Source organism: Pempheris klunzingeri, chromosome 6 (assembly GCF_042242105.1).
Source record: "Pempheris klunzingeri isolate RE-2024b chromosome 6, fPemKlu1.hap1, whole genome shotgun sequence".
NCBI lineage: Eukaryota > Metazoa > Chordata > Actinopteri > Acropomatiformes > Pempheridae > Pempheris > Pempheris klunzingeri.
Genome location: NC_092017.1, coordinates 21,639,733 through 21,660,473, shown reverse-complemented (window position 1 = coordinate 21,660,473; position 20,741 = coordinate 21,639,733). Strand labels below are relative to the sequence as shown.

At 41.6% G+C, this 20,741-nt stretch overlaps 1 protein-coding gene across 3 annotated transcripts in view; it reads right to left on the bottom strand.

Moving 5' to 3' along the window:
* Positions 1-522: 522 nt before the first annotated feature.
* The window catches only part of sgip1a (SH3GL interacting endocytic adaptor 1a), a 61,397-nt gene continuing 41,178 nt past the window's right edge, over positions 523-20,741 (bottom strand). Inside the window, exons 10-24 of one of the 3 annotated variants that reach the window (XM_070831701.1) lie at positions 20,560-20,644; positions 19,206-19,291; positions 17,497-17,556; positions 16,710-16,784; positions 15,733-16,494; positions 14,783-14,904; positions 14,243-14,396; positions 9,876-9,935; positions 8,795-8,906; positions 7,752-7,907; positions 6,493-6,628; positions 6,093-6,295; positions 5,701-5,765; positions 4,501-4,665; positions 523-3,865 (exon numbers count right to left, since the gene is read on the bottom strand). In XM_070831701.1, coding sequence (XP_070687802.1) covers positions 3,843-3,865; positions 4,501-4,665; positions 5,701-5,765; positions 6,093-6,295; positions 6,493-6,628; positions 7,752-7,907; positions 8,795-8,906; positions 9,876-9,935; positions 14,243-14,396; positions 14,783-14,904; positions 15,733-16,494; positions 16,710-16,784; positions 17,497-17,556; positions 19,206-19,291; positions 20,560-20,644 — 2,264 coding nt within the window. In that variant the 3' untranslated portion in view covers positions 523-3,842. The remainder of the gene's footprint in view (positions 3,866-4,500; positions 4,666-5,700; positions 5,766-6,092; positions 6,296-6,492; positions 6,629-7,751; positions 7,908-8,794; positions 8,907-9,875; positions 9,936-14,242; positions 14,397-14,782; positions 14,905-15,732; positions 16,495-16,709; positions 16,785-17,496; positions 17,557-19,205; positions 19,292-20,559; positions 20,645-20,741) is intronic. The other 2 variants (XM_070831702.1, XM_070831703.1) reach the window with 2 other exon arrangements.

Here is a 20,741-nt window from a genome sequence, read left to right as displayed (position 1 = left end):
GTGGTGAGCACTGGATACTGAACAATACTTAGTTCATTTCAGCAAACCTGGAGTCAATATGTAAACAACATGAATAATTGACAAGAACATCAAACAAAAGCACTCCAGCAGCCTTGATGCCAACCATGACCCACAGCGCTGGGGACCGTTGCTGCATTTCATTCCCCTTCGCTCTCTAACGTGGTCGTCACCTCATGCTGTGGGTTCACCAGAGTAGCTGCGATACAACGTCTAGAAACCATGAATGTCCGTACAAACATTTACGCTAATTTGTCAGATATTTTACCGATAAGTGAAAATTTTAACCTGCTGGTGATGCCAGATAACAATTCAGGGGATGACCATAGTGAACAGAGTTCACCTTCTGATACAGAATTTCAAAGATTGTGGCCTGCAGACAGACAAGCAAAGCCATTCCTAGATCCATGCTGCTGGTAAAACATAAAAAAGCCAAAGAAAAATACAGAACTTTTTTGTATGATTTCACGAGAAAGACTGAATCGCACATAATTATGTAATACAAAAACAAAAAACAAATGCAAGGATCCAGTTATAACTTTTATTGGTTTTGGAAAGAAGCAAACTAAGTTTCTCAGTTCATCTTAGCGTTGTTATGTACTGTACAAACAGCTTGCACATGTGTTTGAGGTTAACGGTACAGAACCAAAAAGCATTCTGGCGAATAGCACACATAAACACACTCCCTGCTCTCTTCTCAACATTAATACAGGTGACAGACACTCAGCACAACACGTCACTTTAGTACTATCTACCATCATAGATGCCCCACCTATTACTGCATGCTCTGCATGCAATAATAAATTACTGCAGGACAAATTCACCACAGAGATGAAGATCTGGAAAGTTTTGTTTCATTTTTTTTTAAACTAGGTGATGTAAAGAATGATCTGGCAGCTAACAGACTGAGACTGAGTTTCGCACTGCAACATGAGTTTTAAGCCAAAACCTGTGGTGTAGTGGTAATTTAAAACAGATGCATGATGGGAGGTGTGTGTGGTGGGCCTCTGTAGATAATGCTGTAGTGACTGTTGCACTGATTGCTTCAAGGTTCACTCAGAAGGTTCCAGCTTCTTGTCAGGCATGTCGATCCATCCGGTGAAGCAGAGGAAGGACTGACATGACTGAAAGGAAATGTTAACAAAATAATGTGGGAACTAAATGGCACCAATCATCATCACTTTGCATTAACAAATGAAGTGCAATGTCAGAGCACAGTGCTCTATTAGACAAAGTCTGCACAAGAATAATTGTAAAACCAGTCATAAAGACAATTTCCATTTTAATTGCACAGCTGAAATCTGATCGTTTTATTAGCAAAATTACCACGTTTAATACTATGTCCGATCGAAAGCACGCCATCATTGACCGAGAGCACTGACATGTTGCTAATAGTCCTCTTGTCCTAAACTCAGCCTAAGATGCTTCTACGACAGCTCTGAAAGGACCATGATTGGTTGCATTTAGCAGAATGCTGACATAAAGTACAGTACGGAGATCTTCACACACACTTTTTGTTCTTCATGTTGAGTGTGAGAGCATTCAGGAAGTTCAACATCATCAGCACAGTGTTTGTTTTTTTTGTTGTTTTTTTTTTTTTTTTTACACATTAGACAATATAATATTTTTTCACTTTTATCCGTTTTAAAAATATTCAGCTTATTCTCCTTAACAGAGGACTGACTGTCTGGGGTACACGCACATAAAATACAAAAAAAAAAAAAAAAAAGCATTTTGGTCAACTTAACCTTGCTCCACAACCTCATTCAACTCATGTCATCTCACAGAGACCATTACGATTATGCAAAATAAAGCCATGGATTCAAGCGCTGGTTGGATGATCGGGGGTGTGCTCATGAGAAAGTCAGGGAGTTCAGATACCACTGAGGTGGGTGGGAACAGGTAAGAAAACAGGTAGATGTGGGAACTGAGAATGCTGGATTAATACAAGTTTTCTCTCCGTTTTATCACAATGAGGTCTGAATTAAAAACAACAAAAAAAAAAAGAGCTGGTCCCAGTAAATCCTGTTCCAGTAGTGGTACCACTTAATCACCGTCATCGTCATCGTCTTGACCTTACTGAAAGGAAAAGTTTAACAATTCGGGAAACACGCTGATTCACTTTCTTCCTGAGAATTCGATAAGAAGATTAGCGTCACATTTCGTGTCTTTTTGTTAAATGTTAAGCTGGTGCCGTGAGATGTTTAACTTAGCGTACCAACAAGACTGGACACAGGGGGACACCTTCTCTCACTCTCGAAAAAAGAAAACGAATGAGCCTATTTCCCCCCCCAAAAAACAAAAAGAAAGGAAAAAAAAAAAAAAAAAGAAGTGTGGACCTTGCCCATGGTATAACTAACTCTACATTAACACTGCTTTCACAAAGCATTACACAGCATCCAGGAAGATATTTATCTTTTTCTTTAAATTACCCCCCTCCCCGCCCATATAGCTCAAATCTTCTGTTGCACTTGAGTTAAAAAATTATATCTGAAATAAATTCAAAAATTATACCTTATACTGTACACAGGTTACCCAACTACACAGATAACAAAAAAAGAGAATTCAAATATGTATACCTTTAAGGGTTCTGAGTTGTGTGATACCATTCAAATTCTATTTGTATACAGAATCACATGTTTTATACAACAAATCATCGTCATCAATAAATAAAAATAGAATGCTGTCATGTACTCTGGAGTCTATCACTGCTGTTCTGGGAACAACAGAAAGGCTATCTGACAATACGAGGAAAACACCAAACGCCCTTTAAGATATATATTATTGATTTAAAATGACACTTTGTACACTTCTTTTGTTCTGACGGGAAAACATATTGTCTTATTTTGCAACCAGTACATTGATTCGTCATTGCAGCTGCCTAACTCGCTAAAAACCTCTCCATGTTTGTATATTCCAGAGAAATAAAAAGAGAAAAAAGAGAAAAAAAAAACAGTTTGATTGACTGATCAGTGCATTTCTATTAAAAATGATGTGATCCAAAGTCATGTGACCCTGTAGTACCAGTAGGTGGTGCATGAAAATCTGTTTTTTTCTTTTTTTGAGTTACTTGATCCTGTGTTTTGTCTGATCGCAAACGAGCACAGGCAAGAAACATCGTTCATTTAGCTGTTTGTGACAACATGTGTCTAAAATGCATCAGTAAATGCACTTACTTTGCTGGCGAATGGCCGCCGTCAGTGCGAGACAGTGAGGTTAGCTATCTCAGGCTTCGAGCTCAGGTTCCGACAGATTATTCACAGAGCTTTTAGGTTTTTCATCTGCTAATGAAGTTGTATAACTTACTATGTATTATCCTGGGCCCTGCGTCAGACCACAAAGATCACACTCAAGGCTATGTTGTTGTTTTTTTTTTTTTTAAACAGCCAAATCTTTCTGAACTCGAGACAACAAACAGCATGTCATCCAGAGTTCAAATCTGGCCATAACTCTCTCTGTCCGTGTGTTCGGTCAGGCAGCTGCAGTGAAACTTGAATTAAAAAAAAAAAACACCACCATACATTGACCAGAGGAGGATGGAGACAGAGGCACAGACCTTCGAGGGAGGAGGAACCCAGGTGTCTAACTGCAGCAATACAGATGTTATGAAATGAATACAAATACGATAATTACATGACCTAAAACAGCTCCACGATGCTATATGCAAGTTATACAATACTGCTGGGTAGGCTGCGGACCTGTTGTGTGGGTTCAGAAAAGGTTAATGGAAAGTCTGTCTGGTCTCGGTTTGTCCTCTGTCCTCGGCGTCAACCTCAGTCCACTGGGATCGTTTTGTTCAACAGTGTTGTTCTCAGTAGCATGGGCTAGTTGTCGGCCAGGTACTTTCCTGAAACGCATCAGCAATATGTTTATTTTATGTTTCAGTCATTTATGGTTCTTTTCTAGATGTATTGTTACCTTCAGAGACATTTACTACAGTACGTACAAGCTGCATAATTACATAATAATGGAGGGAATGAAAATCGACCTGATGCATAAAACAATAAATCACACATACACTGAAATACTTTTTGGAACGATCAGATAAGTGAAAGTTATTCAGTTGCTGCACTGAGCATTCCACTGGAATCTAGAAGTTTTTTATTAGTAAATTAGATTTGTAATTTAGAACTAAAAATGTATAGAATAATACTTTCAGCTGACTGACTTCAAATTAGATTCAAATTAAAAGATAACTAACCAAACAAAACTCGCGTGTGTTATCTATGCAAACAGGAAGTATATCAAACCCTGATCCATAAATTAGCAACATCACATAGAATAACATGCACATTTTTAAACAGATAAATATAATTTTTTTTTTTTTCTAGTATTTAAAAAGGTTTTCAAAACACATAACTGCTGAAAACCAAACACTTTGAGTTTTAGAGGGTTTTGCTGACTGGCTCATTCACACTAGTGAGAGTGATGATTAACTCTTTACAAAAACCGCTCTTGATGTTACAAAAAAGCCAAACCAACCTGCGGCGAACCTCTTCTTGACGAGAGAGAAGCGGTATCCTGGCCCAGCCAGTTCAATGTCACAGCCCGACAGGGTGCTGCCCTCACTGGTAAACTGCACCGCCAGTGGAGCTGGTTTACTGGGGCCGTCTGTTAGCTGGAAACGTGCCAACAGCGATCCCACACCTAAGGGAAGAGGGCGAATTTAGAAAGATGTCTGTCTACCTTGAGAAATGATTTAAGGTGGACGGAACTGAATTGCAAATAAAATAAAATTACAAAGCATCCAAGAGTCACATTTCTGTGTCAGAGGACAATAAACAGATAAAAGACAAGATACAGAGTATTAGATTTATAAGTCATCCATGTTAAAGAGAAACAAGGACAATCTGATCATGCTTGAGCCTGTTTTCTGAAATGCATAATCTAGTTTACTGTTCTTCTGGAGACCAGGTAAGTCCCGGAAGCTTTCTGGCTTTGTAATGCATGAAACAGGCCAATAATTTAATGTGCACTGATTGGACACGGAGTTGTCTGACCATTAATGAGTAAAGAGAAGCTCTGGAAACACACGCACAGTACAACACACAGCCAACAGTCATAAAATAGCACATCAGGGGATTTGCTGACATAACTGTAACACCATCATTGGACAGAAGGGGGCACTGTTTACTTCAGGCAGAGCTAGGGCCCCATCCTTTACTGAGGGCCGTAGTGTACAACAGGCCTTTTTCCAACCTGTAGCCTGCTTAGCTGCATTCAGGCCTCTTAGTAAAGGCTGTAGGTCAGCAGACCTGTCTGGCCCTACATGCAGCAGAGCAATATTTAGACAGCGTGTATTTTTCTCTTTCCACCCTCTTGCTCTTATCTATAGTTTCCTCTTTTTCAGTTTTTGTACAGTACTAAAAAATGTACATAAACCTTTTTACCAAGGTTTGGATTATTCTGTCATTCTGTGAACACACAGGGCTGAAAAGGGATTCTCTCTGCCAGGCTTATACAATTTTGTGATTCTTCAAAGTCAGTTAAGATGTACAAATAAAAGAATCTGAGCTCAGGAGTCCTAAAAATGTCAAAGGCGGCTCCAGCAGCTGTCATCAGGTTTTTTTGAATCCCGGATTACGCCCGACTTTTATAAATGTAGCAGGGCTCTCATAACTCGCCACAAGTCGATTCAACATCACTACACATTACATGCTACTGTCATCACACTGCACATACCTCCATTTTCAGATTTCTGAGAGATATCAGGAATCTTCCAAAGGATTCTGTGCTGCTCCGCATTCCTGGATTACAAAGACAGAAAACCACATTCATAAAGTGACCAACAGAAAGTCAAAGGCAAACATCTTTAAGTGAAAACTTTTGTGTAGATACTACATATGAATTTGAGGTGTCTTCGTCCTTGGCAACCATACACAAAGAAGCGCCCTTTACACTAACCATTGGTGTGATGGTGACAGAAGCATTTCCAATGTGTACAGTCAGTATTTTCAAAATTAAAGTAGCAGAGAGGTCCCTTCCTGGTATCATTATATTTGTAATTTCTCTAACTGCAGTACACACACTGAATTCTGCGTGGTAATCTAAATAGTACTCGGCTTAGACTATACCATGCAGCAGGAGGTAAGACAGCCTGTAGTTTTGACACCCCTCCGTCTACAGGGACGAGGAACTGGACATTGTTGAGGGCCATTGGCGTCGTCATGGCCTCTCCGTTGTATTTGTAGTCTATCCTCAGGTCGGTGCTGGTGGGCTCACATCTCCAGCTCACCGCCAGATTCAGAGGAATCGACTGGTGTCCCTCCGCCGATACCTACACGCGGGTAGAAAATGTGCAGACACAACTTAAAATAACTCCAAAGCATTTCAGCTAATGTTTAGAGAACGACATGTCGTCACATTCGTTGTAAAGTTCATTCAAGCGTATTTTTCAGCGTTCATCTCGTCAAAGCTGCTGTGCATCTCTTAGCTTAGTAATGTCAAGTCCTAACCCCAAACGGCCGAGGTTACCTGATATTTAAGCATGTCCACATTGTAGTATGTTGCCTGCGGCTTCTGCTCTGCCACCTTCTTTAAGTGGGATATCAGGTTTGGCATGTTCACCCAGAAGTCCTTGGCGTTGGCCTTGGCTTGTGTGGTGGTGTCGCTGGTGGGGGAAGCATGCAGAAAAGCACGATCAGACCACAAATACTTCATTTGATCCAGGTGATTTGTCTGACCCGAGGAATCTGTAAAATTAGAACTCTGCATCCTGTTTCTCACATTTAAAGGACAGAAAGAGAGAGTTATTTTGGTATGAAAGACTTTGGAAATCTGCAACATCGCATTTGACAGGCTTTGGTCAGCATTTTAATTTCAATTTCAACAGTCAACCACAAGGGGTCAAGCTTTACACTGATTTTAAAACTATGCACACCAACTACACAAGGTTCAGGAAAAGCATTTCATCAATGACTTTCTGCAGAAATGATCCTCCATTACTTTGAAAGGGTTAGAGATATCCAATAATCTTCATTTTGTAATGAGTGTATCACAATTAAGGCAGTACAATTCAAGTGACATTAAGTAGTGATTTTTTGGATTGATTATTAAAATTAAAATGAGTTTTTGAGTATTTTACTATGCGATTTTAACACAAGTTAAACAAATGAAATACAATGAACAAAGGTGACCTCTGCTCAAGGTAGTAGGTCTGAAACTCAGATAGCCTCATGATGACTCAATATGCAGTCAGCATTAGTGTCTGAGATGATCTCACTGAAGTTTACTCATCCTCACTGGTCATCACTTGACAGCCAAACTCCATATGAGACCATGAATCTTTTATGAACCATTTCTGGCATAGTTTTACCAGCTTACATACGAATACAGAAGTATTGTATTATGATCAGTGACTCTACTATGATTATTATGAAAAATACAATGAACTTGAAACAAACATAGTTGATAACCTATGAATGTACTAATTTTTAAACTCTACAAATGTAACAGAAAAGGTGACTCATTTTGATTATATGATGGAACATGTTCAAAGTGAAATTAATATCATTAATACAAATTATAATGCACGGTGAGTGAGCACATTTGATTTGGTTTAGTTAAATTATAAACACTCGTAATATATAAAAACAAAACTTAGAGGGAATTTCAGGGCTGGACAGTACAGCATCCAGTGTGAAGTGCACAGGGAGAGGATGCAGTAAAACAAAAATGGTGTATGTATTTGTTTTTCTGTGAGTGAGGTGGTGAGGTCACAGCGGCGTCATTACCAGCAGAGGAGCTGGGGGTTAGGCAACACATGCTCCAGTCGGCTGTAGTTGGTTATGCTGAAGGTTAGCACGGCGGGGGACGGGTTATTGGCAAAGTGCCGCGTGATTCCCGCTGGAAACGACAAAACCATCTCACCTATGATCTTCACAACACACCTGAGAGGAAGAGGAAGACAAGGAGTGGGTTGAGAGAGAGAGAAAGAGAGAGACAGACTCTGTACGTATAATGGACACTTATTGTGTTGGTTTTTCAGTTTTCCATCTTTGTCATTTCTTTATTAACACAAGCAAGCACAACGGTGCCATTTTAAGCCATAATTTGTTTCACATAAATTTTTTTGGGTTGAAATTCTTCATTTTGGGACTGCAATATGTATTATAATACATCTGGACAAAAACACGACAATATATTTAAGAAAGTAAAGTGTGCCCACAAGAGCAATACAAAAGTATGTCGGGGAAAGTTGAGAGAAACTAAATTAAATCTCAATGAGGTTTGCTAGAATAAAACAGCATTACGGGGTTATTTATTCAACGCTTCCACAAAATCTGGCCGCAAGGGCCTCACATACTTAGTTTCCACTTAGTTTGAAATTTAATGAACACATTTTTCTACAGATGAAAACAAAAAGTAATCTTTTCCATAATAAATAATAAATGACATTCACTATAACATCCACTCTTGTATTTTGGGGGTGCTGGCAGTAACCAGCGCCTCGTGAGCACAAATATTTGTCAGTTCGTCCTGCCTGGATATCAACTCTTTCTAAAAATAATACATACTGTATTTTTTTAAACAAAAGTTTGTGCACAAGAGCCTTCAGAGATTCAATCATGTGGTCATAAATTAGACTGGGCATATTCATTATAATTAAACAATATGTCCAAATGCCAGCTGCAGCATTATCCTTTAAGTACTGCAGAATGAACATACATCAGCCAAAAATGAAGAAGACATGAAAATTGCAATCCCGGTCAGGGAATCTGTTCCCCTACTGTAACATGTGATCACTGGACCCGTTTGAAGGTATCTGTTGACCTACTTGCTTGGGTCGGCTCCTTTAAAGAAGGCGTTGACCGTCTCTGTGAATGCAGCGGCCACAGGAAGAGTGTCCTGAGCCCCCATGGTGAGAGGACTGGGCCCTCTGGAGCAGCCTGGAGGTGACGCACACACACACACATACAGACACACATTAAAATCGTCTGAATAGGGCACATACACAACGGATGTCAATAACTAACAATCCACTGAGCTGAAATGTCCATATTTACTATCCTTTCTATCACCCTTCAATGTACAGTAGCTTCAACCCAGAATAGAACAGCCGACAGAGGTCAACAGATTAAGAATAGACACCAAGATCCAACCCCCAAACCAGGACACTACACTCTTCCTAACCAATAATGTGTGGATTAAATGAGGAACAACACATGGTGTGTAATGAAATGAAACTTTGTGACCACTTGACATAAGAACTAATATGGATGTTAGTAAGGTGGCATGAAAACAGCAGGTTATGTGCATAGAGGTTACTCATTTCTCTCTGCTCTTTGACTGTGAAATTGCAGATTTCAACACAATGACTTAAAATATCTCCCTCTTTTAAACTGAACGTTACACGCCGACATCTGCTTGTAACTGAAGAAGCACAGGTGGATGAGAAAGGAAAGACAGAGGCAGACGTAGAGAGAAACCTGAGAGAGACGTGCATGCTTATTCCACACATGCTGCTGAAGCTAAATCATTCTGATAAGATCAAAGATCAGACAGTCCAAAGATCAAACCAAGAACCAAAGGACCAAAAGGACAAAAAAGACGACAAAGAGATTAGTAAAGTACTGAAGAACGATGATTCTTCAGGGAATGAAGTCAGTGCAGATGAATGAATGAACAATGTCAGGAAGAGAAGATAGAGAAAGATATGACATGACTGCACAGTTGGCTGCATATGAGGGGACTCAGCCAAGAGTTAGCATGGCGTGGGCTAGTGTGATGGAGGGATAGCAAAGGAGGAAGAGGAAAGGAGGGAGGGAGGAAAGAAGGGGAAGGGCAGGGGCGAAGCTTGCATAAATGAGCCACTAAAGAGTGTGTGTACACACTACCCTGGTGCAGAGAAAACTTACCTTCAAAGGTTAAATAAAACTTCCCTCTGTCAAACCATACAAGGGATGGCTGGTCATTCTCTGTGTGGGGTCAAGGGGTGGAGGAAGGAGGGAGGTGGGGTCAGGAGAAGGAGGAGGGAGGAGGAAGAGGGATGAAAGGGAGGGAAGTGGGTGAGGAGGGGTGAGAGGGAAAAGGAGAGAAGGAGAGTAGCGTGAGTCTCACATGGCAGGTCTATCACACGTCACAGTGAGGTGAAACGTGGAGGTGGAGGCTGGGGGACGAGGAGGGCCACGGCACGCTGAGACAGAACACGTGACGACGATGGGTGTTTTTGTGGGTGCTTGCGTGCGTGAGGAAAGGTGGGAGTGAGGTGGAGTGAGGCCCAGGTGCGTGCTGCTGGATGTTGGCAGCGGTACAAACTCAATGTGCAAGATGTGCAATGTAGGAAAGAGGAAATGGAGGCTGTAGAGTCTGAGGAGGGACTGCCAGGAGAGACCGTTTGGTGGTTGCCGGTTTTGGTTTTTTCCAGAATGTAACATAACAAAAATGGTAATTCTACACCAGCTGATGCTCCAATTGTGGCAATTTTGGTGGCACTAGGGGTCCACTGCAAAGCTGGCACTACTTTCTTCACCTTGTCATGTATAAGGACACCCTGCAGGGGGTAGTGATGACACAAGAGAGACCACAGTGCAGGGAGATGAGGAACTGTGGTGCACAGAGGGATGCTGCGTCCCAATTTCAGGGGCTGGGTCCTCCAAAGGACACAGACTACCAGGAATGATCTTTCAGAGGATGACACACAAAGTTAGGCTGAACTCCTCCAATGAGACAGACTAGCCTAACTAAACAAAGTGCATTAAGACAGTCCTGGATAACTAGAACAAGACAGATAAATTGGCTGGGCTGATATATCCTGAGTCCTCCTGAGTTTAGAGAAAACATTGTTAATATCACTTTGCACATGATGGGCAACAGGCAAAAAGTCTACAAGTTTAATGGTAAATAATATATATGTATAAATATCTCATACTTTTTTTAATAGGACTGTTTGACTAACAAGATATCCATAAAACAGTGGCACTTAAGTCTGGCTTCTGGGACAACCTGCAGCGTCCCAGTAGGCCCAAATGGGGACCAAATGATAAGATAGGTCCAAAAAGACAGATTAATCAGTAACTGATGACCACAACGGCCCAAATATGTGATTAATGAGAGAAGGATTTTTTTATTTCCTGATCCTATGAGTTAATAGATTGTCCAAACACTTACTGAACAAATGAACAATGCAAATGAACAATGCATTATGGCGACTGTTGACCGCCATAATGACCTCAAGAGGTCGAAGACGAAGGGAAAATTATTGCACTTGTCATGAGTCACAGACACATTAAACCTGTGATGAGAGGGTCACACAGAGAAGTTATTTGCTTCGTTTTAAGAACACAAGTCAAACAGACTGGGAATCTATGGATTAGAGGATATTGCAAGCTATGAAAGATACACCAGTTCTGTCCTCAAACTTCCTCGTGTCTCTGCTGCATTTAGAGGAGCGTTTCAAAAGCAGCAGGCTTTTCCGGCTGGCCATAATGAATTTGGTCTATGAATTGAGACTTCGGAGGATCCAGGCCCTGAACTGAGATGCAGCTCCAGTTTGAATAGAACTATCATTACCAGTGACTGAATGTGTGCATTTCACTCATGTCAGTGTTTCCCTTTAACCCAGAAAACTTGGCCAATATCCTGGCAGAGCAGGTTAGACTAGTCCATACTATTGTTTTGATGTGGGGTCCCAGCAGTGAAGGTGTGTTGTTGAGTGAATGCCGTGTTGGGTGGAGGAACGACGAGAGCAGCGCCGTGCTTCATGAAGAGAACAAAGGGGCAGGTGTTAAGATGGGAAGGGTGGGGTTTGGGGCTGTATTTTTCTATGGCTGGAGAGTGCGTGAGTGACAGGTGCCAAAGGTGGGCGTCAGGGGTCGAGTGTGGAAGTACACTGAGGCTGTAAGGCCGGCCTGTGTCGTGCTACTCCAGCGGTATTAGAGAGAATGGCATGAATACCAAACAGCTGCTGCCTGTCTAATTCGGCCTAATTCTCATGCCAGACTTCAAACGACTCTGTGAGCGGCAGCTCAGATCTGACAGTGTGTGTGAGAGTGTGTGTGTGTGAGAGAGAAAGACAGACAATATGGATCCCAAGGGCCCACAGATAAGGAGCTCTTCAGACATGCTCATTGAACACACAGCACACAAACACTCAAATACACTCGTGGTGCAGACCAAGAGTAAAGGTGTCTGGGAGTGACTGCGCTACACTCTGCACACACACACACACAATGTGTGTTGCCAAGAAAAGAGACGGGAGGTTGCCATGGTGACATGGCGAGACAGCCACTGGTGCACAGTCATAAAACAGAGAGAAAAGTCTCACAAGTGGGCAGATGGGCAAAGGGGAAGACACTCAAACTTCTTCATTTAAAAAATGTTATGCAATAGGTGCAGCTTTTTGTGTCACCACAGCTTTCATTTTTTTCTGGCAGATTTTCTGTTGGTCACAAGCGAGATACAACAGAGTGAGTGAAAGAGAGAGACAGACTGAGCGAGTAAGATATGCAGATATGACAGAGCGAGAAGCTATCATATCTATTAAATGGTTGGGAAGTGTGTGGGAAGGTATGAGTTGGCAAGAACAAAACAATGAAGAAAAAAAATGACAGTTTCAAAGGAAAATGCTGCCACATTGGGAAAGAAAAAAAATGAACGTGTGGATTGTCCCTACATCTGTGAGCAAAATCTGTAGAAGGGTAGTCAAATGAGTAGGTATTAGGATAATGACACAGGGATGGTCTATTACAAATTTCATAATTTGAGATATATTTAGTTTGACAAGATTGACATGAAGCCTAAAACCAGGCTTTCTGAAACTCTGAGAACATAGGAAAAAAGAGTCTCATTGTCCCCATACCTACACTTTTTTTGACTGACATTCATCAAGAAAGTACAAAAACACTCAGTAATGGCCTTCACCCCCTCTATGTCAAGTGCAATCTGGGTAAAGAGCATCAAAGAGAGTGAAACGGACACAGGAACACTCCTCCAACCCCTTCCCCCAACCCGTCCCCCTTTCCTCTGTCTGAGGGGTTCATTACTATACCTGCAAATGAATCAAAGTGTCTCTCAAAGGTGGGCAGTTTGTCTACATAATCGTCTTCTGACAAGGCAAAGGAAAAATAAAGAGACGAACTTCAAACTTCAGACAAACTTCAGAACAGAAAGAAAATCAAACCAAGGAAAAAAGGAAATTAAATGAAAAATCATAAAGCACCGTCAGGCACACAAAAAACGAAACAGTAAAAAACAAAAAATAAGCATCTTAAACAATAATGAAGTGTCAGAACCAAAAAACACTGGAGCTGGAATGGGGAAGTTTATAACTGAAACTGCCTGTAATCATCCATCAGATATTTGGTCTACAAAGCCACAATAAATAAATAGTGTATATAATTTAGGGAGACTTAAGTGAAATCTCCATACAGAAATGATATTTTGAACCTAGTGAAGCCATTTTTATTGTTTGTCCTGGCAATCTGTTTAAAAAAGCAACCTCCAACCAGGGACTGTATTCTGTTTTTATGTAACTCCTGCTGCTTTCAGAGTGCGTATTTTTTAAATCTATTATGACTCAGCCATGTTGCAGTCTACTGAGATTTGTTATTATCCACTCACAACTCTGCACTGCAAGGCCCCTCAACATTGACGCTAAAGTTAGATCAAGGAGAATAAACAGTTGTTGTGCCATTCATTTATTAAAGGAAGGTTTGTCGAGAATGTGCTTTAAAATTAAATCTAACACGCTGCCTCCCACATTCTCACCTCCCACTCATACTCATACTGAGACAGTGTAAATGTGAATGCATGTGTCAGCCGAAACCAGGCATAATATTTATGTGCAGTTTAATAATGCATTGTATAAAATGAAATTGAGGAGTAATTAATTCTTGTTCCAAATGAATAGAAATCAAGTTATAAATAATTATATCTTATTCTAATAATTCTGTTTTACTACCTCCACATAGTAACAGCATACAAGCATGAGTTTTAATAATAAAGTATGGTGAATTAGATGCTACAACAGGGTCTGGCACCGTATTACTGATATTCATCACTGCCGGGAAACCATTTCCAGTGAAAAATAAAAACTAAATTTAAAAATAAATAAATAAATACACAATTGCATGACTCATTCTGAGAACAAGGAAGGATGGGGCCACTGCATAAAATCAATAATTGACTTTTAATATTAGACATGAACAGTTAAATTCAGCACGGCTGTGACCGCAGCTGTCAGATGACGGCTGCAAAGCTCAGTGACTGTTGAGGGAGCACACACCTGACACGGACAAGGAAAGCTCTTTACTGACGGTGGGCGTGGTGGCGGCACTCAGGGAGTTGGTGGAGGAGATGGAGGAGGTGCTCTCAGCCCGCGCCAACGGGGCGATTGGAGGGGGGCTGGCAGAGTGGACTGGTGGGCTGAACGGACGATTCTGAAAAGAAAGTAGGGAAAAGCAAATCTGAAATCTTTGCTTGGCTGTGTTTTCGGTGAATGCATTTAACCATCAAAAGTTGTTTTGAGCAACCGGGATAAGCTCTTATTGTGAGGGACTTCATTTTAGCTGGAATAGTTTTCCACAATTTCATTTCACCATAAGCAAGCTCTACATTTGTGTTTGGCTCTGTTATGGAAGTTTCATGCGGGGATGTAGGTGAGCCACAGACCAGGAGAGCCACAGGCATTAACTGACCAGGACTTGCTGCAACAGTGACACGGTTCAGTGTCGGTAGGGTTAGTACTAAAGGTTAAACAGTTGGCAAAATACCCAAATACAACCACCTCAATTAGAAGTATAATTCGATTAAGTGCAACACTTACTGCATCTGCTATGGTGGGTTTCCCTGGAGGAAGTTTGGGCCGTGAAGAGGGGCGAGGCGGAGGGGGTGGTGGGGTGGGGTTGACTGATGAAGGAGTGGCAGGCCGCACCGGAGAGGAGGAACCTGTGGAGCAGAAACATTACAATCTTTTTAGATGCTTAATAGTGCGGAAACAGCTACAGTGCAGAATAGATGGAGGATCGACAGGGTCATGTACAGACACACTGGCAAGCATATTTCCTGTTTTGTGTATGTTTTAGAAATATATTTTCATGCTTCACTTACATAGATGCACATAAAACTTAAATTTTCATATTCTAGTTTCACTTCCATCCTCTGCAGAGGATTAAGAACAGATGTGCACCTTTTGAGCTCAGCTATTAGTCACACACTTTCTTTTGTGAACTACTGGCCCCCTGTGTATTTAGGCTATTTCTTCAGAATTTTGTATTCTGTGTTTGGCTCCCAGGTTCATTAGTATTTACCAGAAAAGATTTCTGTCTCCTGCATAATGGACAGTTGACACGTTCATACAAAGGTAGAAGTCCTTTGACTCAGTGATGCTGACAAGGCTGGTTGACAGCTCCTATGGAAGACACTGAATGTGCAATAAAAAAAAGTGTTTGCCTGACCTTTAACTACGAGTCAGACAGAACAGAAAAACCTCAGCTAACATAACAGAATTCTGCAGCAGGATGGCAGTGTACATCTAACCGGGTCAAGACATGACCTCTTTTCCAAGGATAAAAATGCAGGATCACTGTTCACTTTGAACAAGTTTAACAACAAAGATAAATATATAATTAGAAAGTTGTTCCTGTGTTTGCATTCTGTTCTCTGAACCCAGCTGTTATTATCTAGGCGGGACTCAGTAGGTTATTTTCACCAATCCAAGCTCTAAAAACCGGCCCTCTATTAACCATATTCCACTTAAAACACTAGACTACTCACCACTATTGGTGCCACCAGCTCCAGATGTGGGACCCGGTGACGACACCACCGCCCGGTATGTGGGGGGAGGAGGTGGGGGAGGCGTACTCCGGCTCCCCTGGCTGCCATCATTGGGAGAGGTGACAGCTTCACCTCCGTCCTCTTTGGGTTGGGTGGCGTCTGTGTTCTTGGACTGCTCCTCTTGAGACAGGACAAGAGGTGCTGGGACGGGGCGTGCTGCAGGTTCCTCAGCAGGAGGAGTCCCCGCTGAAGGGGTTCTTGCTTTGGGAGCAGGGGCTGGGGGGGTGCTGACGGGCGAGTCGAGAGTAGGGGGAGAAGAAGTGGGAGGAGACGCAAGCTCCTTTGGTGGTGCAGGGGGTGGAGAGGTGGCGAGCGCAAGAGGATTTCGGTCCTCTGGCGTAGGAGGGCCTGATGGGACAGTAGGTGCAGCGGGCTCCTCTGAGGGAGGTGGGGAGGTGGGTAGGGGGGGCACAGGGTCTTCATTTGGGGGAGGGGAGGTAGGGAGGGGTGGTGCAGGGTCTTCTGGAGGAGGTGGTGATGTTGGTAAGGGGGGGGCAGGAGATTCAGGTGGAGGGGGGGAGGTTGGTAATGGAGGTGCTGGTTCCTCTGGTAGAGGCGGCTCGTCAGCAGACTCTTCATTAAAGCAGACCCACGAGTCGCCTTTTTCCTCGCCATCAGGGGCAGCCTCTTCTGGTCCAAAAATGTTGTCCAAGTCAGCTATTGAGGCCTTCCTGGTGGAAGCCTCTGCTTCTGCTGACACTTCTGAAACACAGACGACCAGTGACCAAATCAAAGGTCGTGTTTGCAGAGGTGTTCAGTATGTTTACACACAGAGATAAAACATGACAGACAGGCAGAGAGAGTTCGAGACCGAAAGCTGGAGATAAACAAGCTGCTGAGATCACGTGTAAAAGTTTGATTTATGCTAAGGGTTAGCATAAATCAAATAAGAGAAAATAAATAAGAGGATTTCTTACCAGCGTCATCTATCGAGGGAGGGCCAGTTGTTGGAGGGGATGTCGGGACATTCTTAGGTGGAAGTGGAGGTGGAGCTGCAATAAAATTATCATCATTAAAACAATGAACAGTGACAGGCTATAACAGCTACCTCCAGGAGACTACTGCTTAATCAACATCAATGATTGTTAATTAGACAATGTTTGCATACAGTAAAAGGTCATTTAAGTGGTTTAAGATTTGTCAGGTCACAGTAACGTATGGTGGGCAGCATACAATCCAAAAAAAAAAAGGACCATGTCACAGATTAGCCTAAAACACAGAAAGATTCTTGTAACAAAAGGTTTGAAATTTTGGATCCACACATGATGGGAATTACCTCATCTGCCAAACACAACCACAACAACCGGAGGAGAAGACATCATCCAACAAATCATCAACCATGCAGCACAATACATTCAGTGACCACCATGCCAAATGCAAGGAGGAGGTAGTGACAGGGGAGGGACTGGTGCAGTATGGGAGACGGATACTGAACTCTCCCATACATTAAACAACACATTAAACAATCCAATAAACACTGTATTATCTTGCTGTGAAATGGCTGATGAAATGAAACAGGTTACAGCTGGCTGTTTGTAAAAAGAAGCAGTGTTATCGCCACACAACTGTTTGATCGGGCCAGTTTGCAGGTCTGTTTGTTAGTCGGGTGATGAAGGGGTTCATGAGGTGAGCTGATTGGCCTGTGCAGTCATTCCAGGGAGAAGAGGAAGTGCAGCACAATATCCAGGGAATAATAAAACTTACTTCCTGTGGGGAAGGGTCTTGACGGAGGAGTTGCCCACGCATCGGATTCAGACAGAACCACTAAGTTCAGGGGGGGACAGAACAGGCGATGTCAGGGGCATTAGAACCAAAACATTTAAGGGTTTTGGATGCTTTGGGGCTTCGAGGTGTCGGAGAGGAAACAACACAGATCAGCAAATCTTTTATTAGAGAAAGCAGATTTCCAGTCTGCAGTCAGGATGTTTTGTAAAACTAGACCAACCAGAATACCTTTGACTTGCCAACTAAAGTGTCACTATAACACACAGTGCTACTATAATAGTGGAATACACCGTTCAGCACAAAATGCAGAGATCTAAAGACATGGCTCCAAAACTGTTCCCTCTAACTGATTTTTGGAGACAGAATAAAAAGTGTGTGGGCACAGACAGCCGCATGAATGACATCAAACTTCTTCTACAAATCCACAACAAGTCCACTTATGACCACTTGTTTTGTTTTTAATCAACCATAGTATCATAGTATTTGCATTTTTCATAGGGTTATACATAACATAGTTGATATTGATTGATATGAAACCTAAACTTTCATTATTACCCTGAACAATAACTTGGCTACATAAATGTTAGCTTAACACCAGCTTAACTATTCCTATAAGGGTGAGGCAATATGACAAAATACAGTATGACAAGTTATTTAACTGAAGAGATTTTGTTATACTGTTTACACTAAGTTAGCTATCTGTCACTCTAACTGTACTTTTTCTGGATATACAAGCCAAAACGTTGCAAGAGATCTTCATGAAAATAATGGATCTACAGGATATTTGCATAAATGAGATGACAGAGTATGATTTTTCTAGCATTCAATTATCTGGATTTGCTAAACATATTCCCAAGAGATTTTTTTTTCTTCCATAAACTGTTTCTCAAATACATTTCCAAATAATTTACCATATGTTTACTCAGTTGCAAGTTAATCGTATACAAATAGTTAAAACTAATGCAGTATAACGGTGCAATAAACCTTCCTTTCACAAATATTAGATTGTTCACTTTTTTTTATCCAACTGTATCCATTTCCTGGGCTGCAGTTTGTGGTGCTGGTGAATTGCATTGCGTTCTACTAAATAACAGATGTATGATGCAACACAACTCAACAGCACCACAAACGACATCAAATCAACTCCTCCCAAAAATTTGCGCTGACTTGATGTTAGTCGTGCCTGACATGGCAGTTGCATAACAGCTAAGAGCGCTCCCACAGCCTGCACCACCAAATCCTGCTGGATCAGATGAGAGAGACGCCGACAGCAGAATCTGCATATTAACAAACTGCACTGTGCACATGAACGTGACCTCCTTGTGCCAATTTCAACTTCGACCTCTGCAAAGGCAGATGGAGCGAATCTACAGCTGAACAGTGAGCCTGAGGGAAGAACCATCATGTTGGGAGAAATAGGTGAGAGGGAGGGGGAGGAGGAGAGAGGAAGAGAGCGGGTATCTGCTATGACAGCCAAGCAGGGCTTAGCTGGCAGCTTTAAAGAGACAATAAGTGTGTGTTCGCAAAGCCTTTTTCATTGTATTGCTACCATATTTTGACAAAAAAAAGCAACAACCATGAACACAAATATATTTCAAGAACCATTACAGACACAAAGACCGAGAGAGAGACAGAGAGCATAAAGAGACAGAAACACAGAGCGGCAAAGACACACGGAGGAGTGTTACCTTCAGTTTTTGGTTCTCCAAAGGCTGTTTCCAAAGGAGGCCCAAATAAGGCTGTGGTGTCTTCGGGGACTCGTATTTGTTGACTGCTGAGACAGACAAAGCAAAATATGAGAGAAGAGGTTGTACGACACAGCAGTTACACAAGGTCAGTTTAGGAAACGGCTCCACCGTACATATCTTGAAGCATAGTTTCTATCATCTGATCGTGCTGCAGGTAGAACACGTTTTAAGTGACGTGGCAGCTCACATTTTTGCCCTGCCTTTATTTTGTTTATATTAAATGAACCATGTAGGGATAATATCGATTTTTTTTTTTTTTTACTGTTATTGATTTGCTTGTGCCAAGGCATACATTAAGATTACCTACTTTGTTTTATCTAATTTTATTTTTTTCCTCAAAGAGTTTCATAATTGATTAATGTTTTATGTGGACATTTTATTGAGTGAACCACAGGAATATGGGCAACTGCCTTGGAAGAAGCTAACTATCCTCAATAGTTATCACAATTACAAAATAAAATAGTTATTTTATGCAAAATATAAAAAAGTATTCTGTGCTCAAAATACCAAGGACTCTGGTAGTATACATAGTAATGTAAAGTGACAGAGTGAGACCAAAAAAGACTAAAAAAGACTGACAAGTTGTTTAACCAATAACAAATGTCAAAATAAAGTAAAGGAAAACAATCAAGTAGCACAAAATTGCACTTGAAACATGGGACATGCACAGTTACAACATTTTCAAGCAGTGATTGCTGCTGTGGAGAGAGGAAAAGCACTGGACAGACAAATCCAGTTACACAAAAATAGACACATGTAGAAACAGAAAATTAGCATTTAAACAACTCCCCCAAGGACATGCTGTATGTGGAGGAATAACTATGAAAACAAACATAAACTATATAACTAGAAACACAAGCCTTCAGACCACAAGAGCATGTGGTTATGTCCCCACAGCATACAGAGCATCACAGTGTTGTTGGGTAGATAAACACAGTGACAGCTCCGCAGATTCGCTGAAGCCTCAAGTGGCCCTCCAGCAAAATAAACAGAATCTTTGTCTTGAACTTCCTCTTATGTTTTAGCGGGATTTAGCGGGACAAAGGTTGGGCTTCTTGTAGTGTTTATCAGCAATTATGTTAGAAGCACAACACAAACATACCGTTTGGTTCTATCAAGAATATTTCCATGATGCCAGGCCTTTTATTAAAGATTTATTGCTATAAAGTCGTAAGCCGAAAGTTTCAATAAGACAAGATTTGACATAGGATGCTGGTGAATTCTGAATAAGAAAAAAAAAAGTGAAAGGTGATGTGATCGAAAATATGTGGTTTTAGTGAGGCATAGTACGTACCTGGGGGGTTGTGGTGCTGCAGGTGGTGTGGGGGCCACGGAGGATACAGTTGGGGCGACACGCCGCGGTCTGGCAATTTCCTCGCCTGGAACCACAATGAAAGTTTTTTAGCGCGTGTAACCGTTGCCTCAAATTCTCTGTATTTCACAATCATTAAAAGTGATCCTGTAAATGTGTGACAA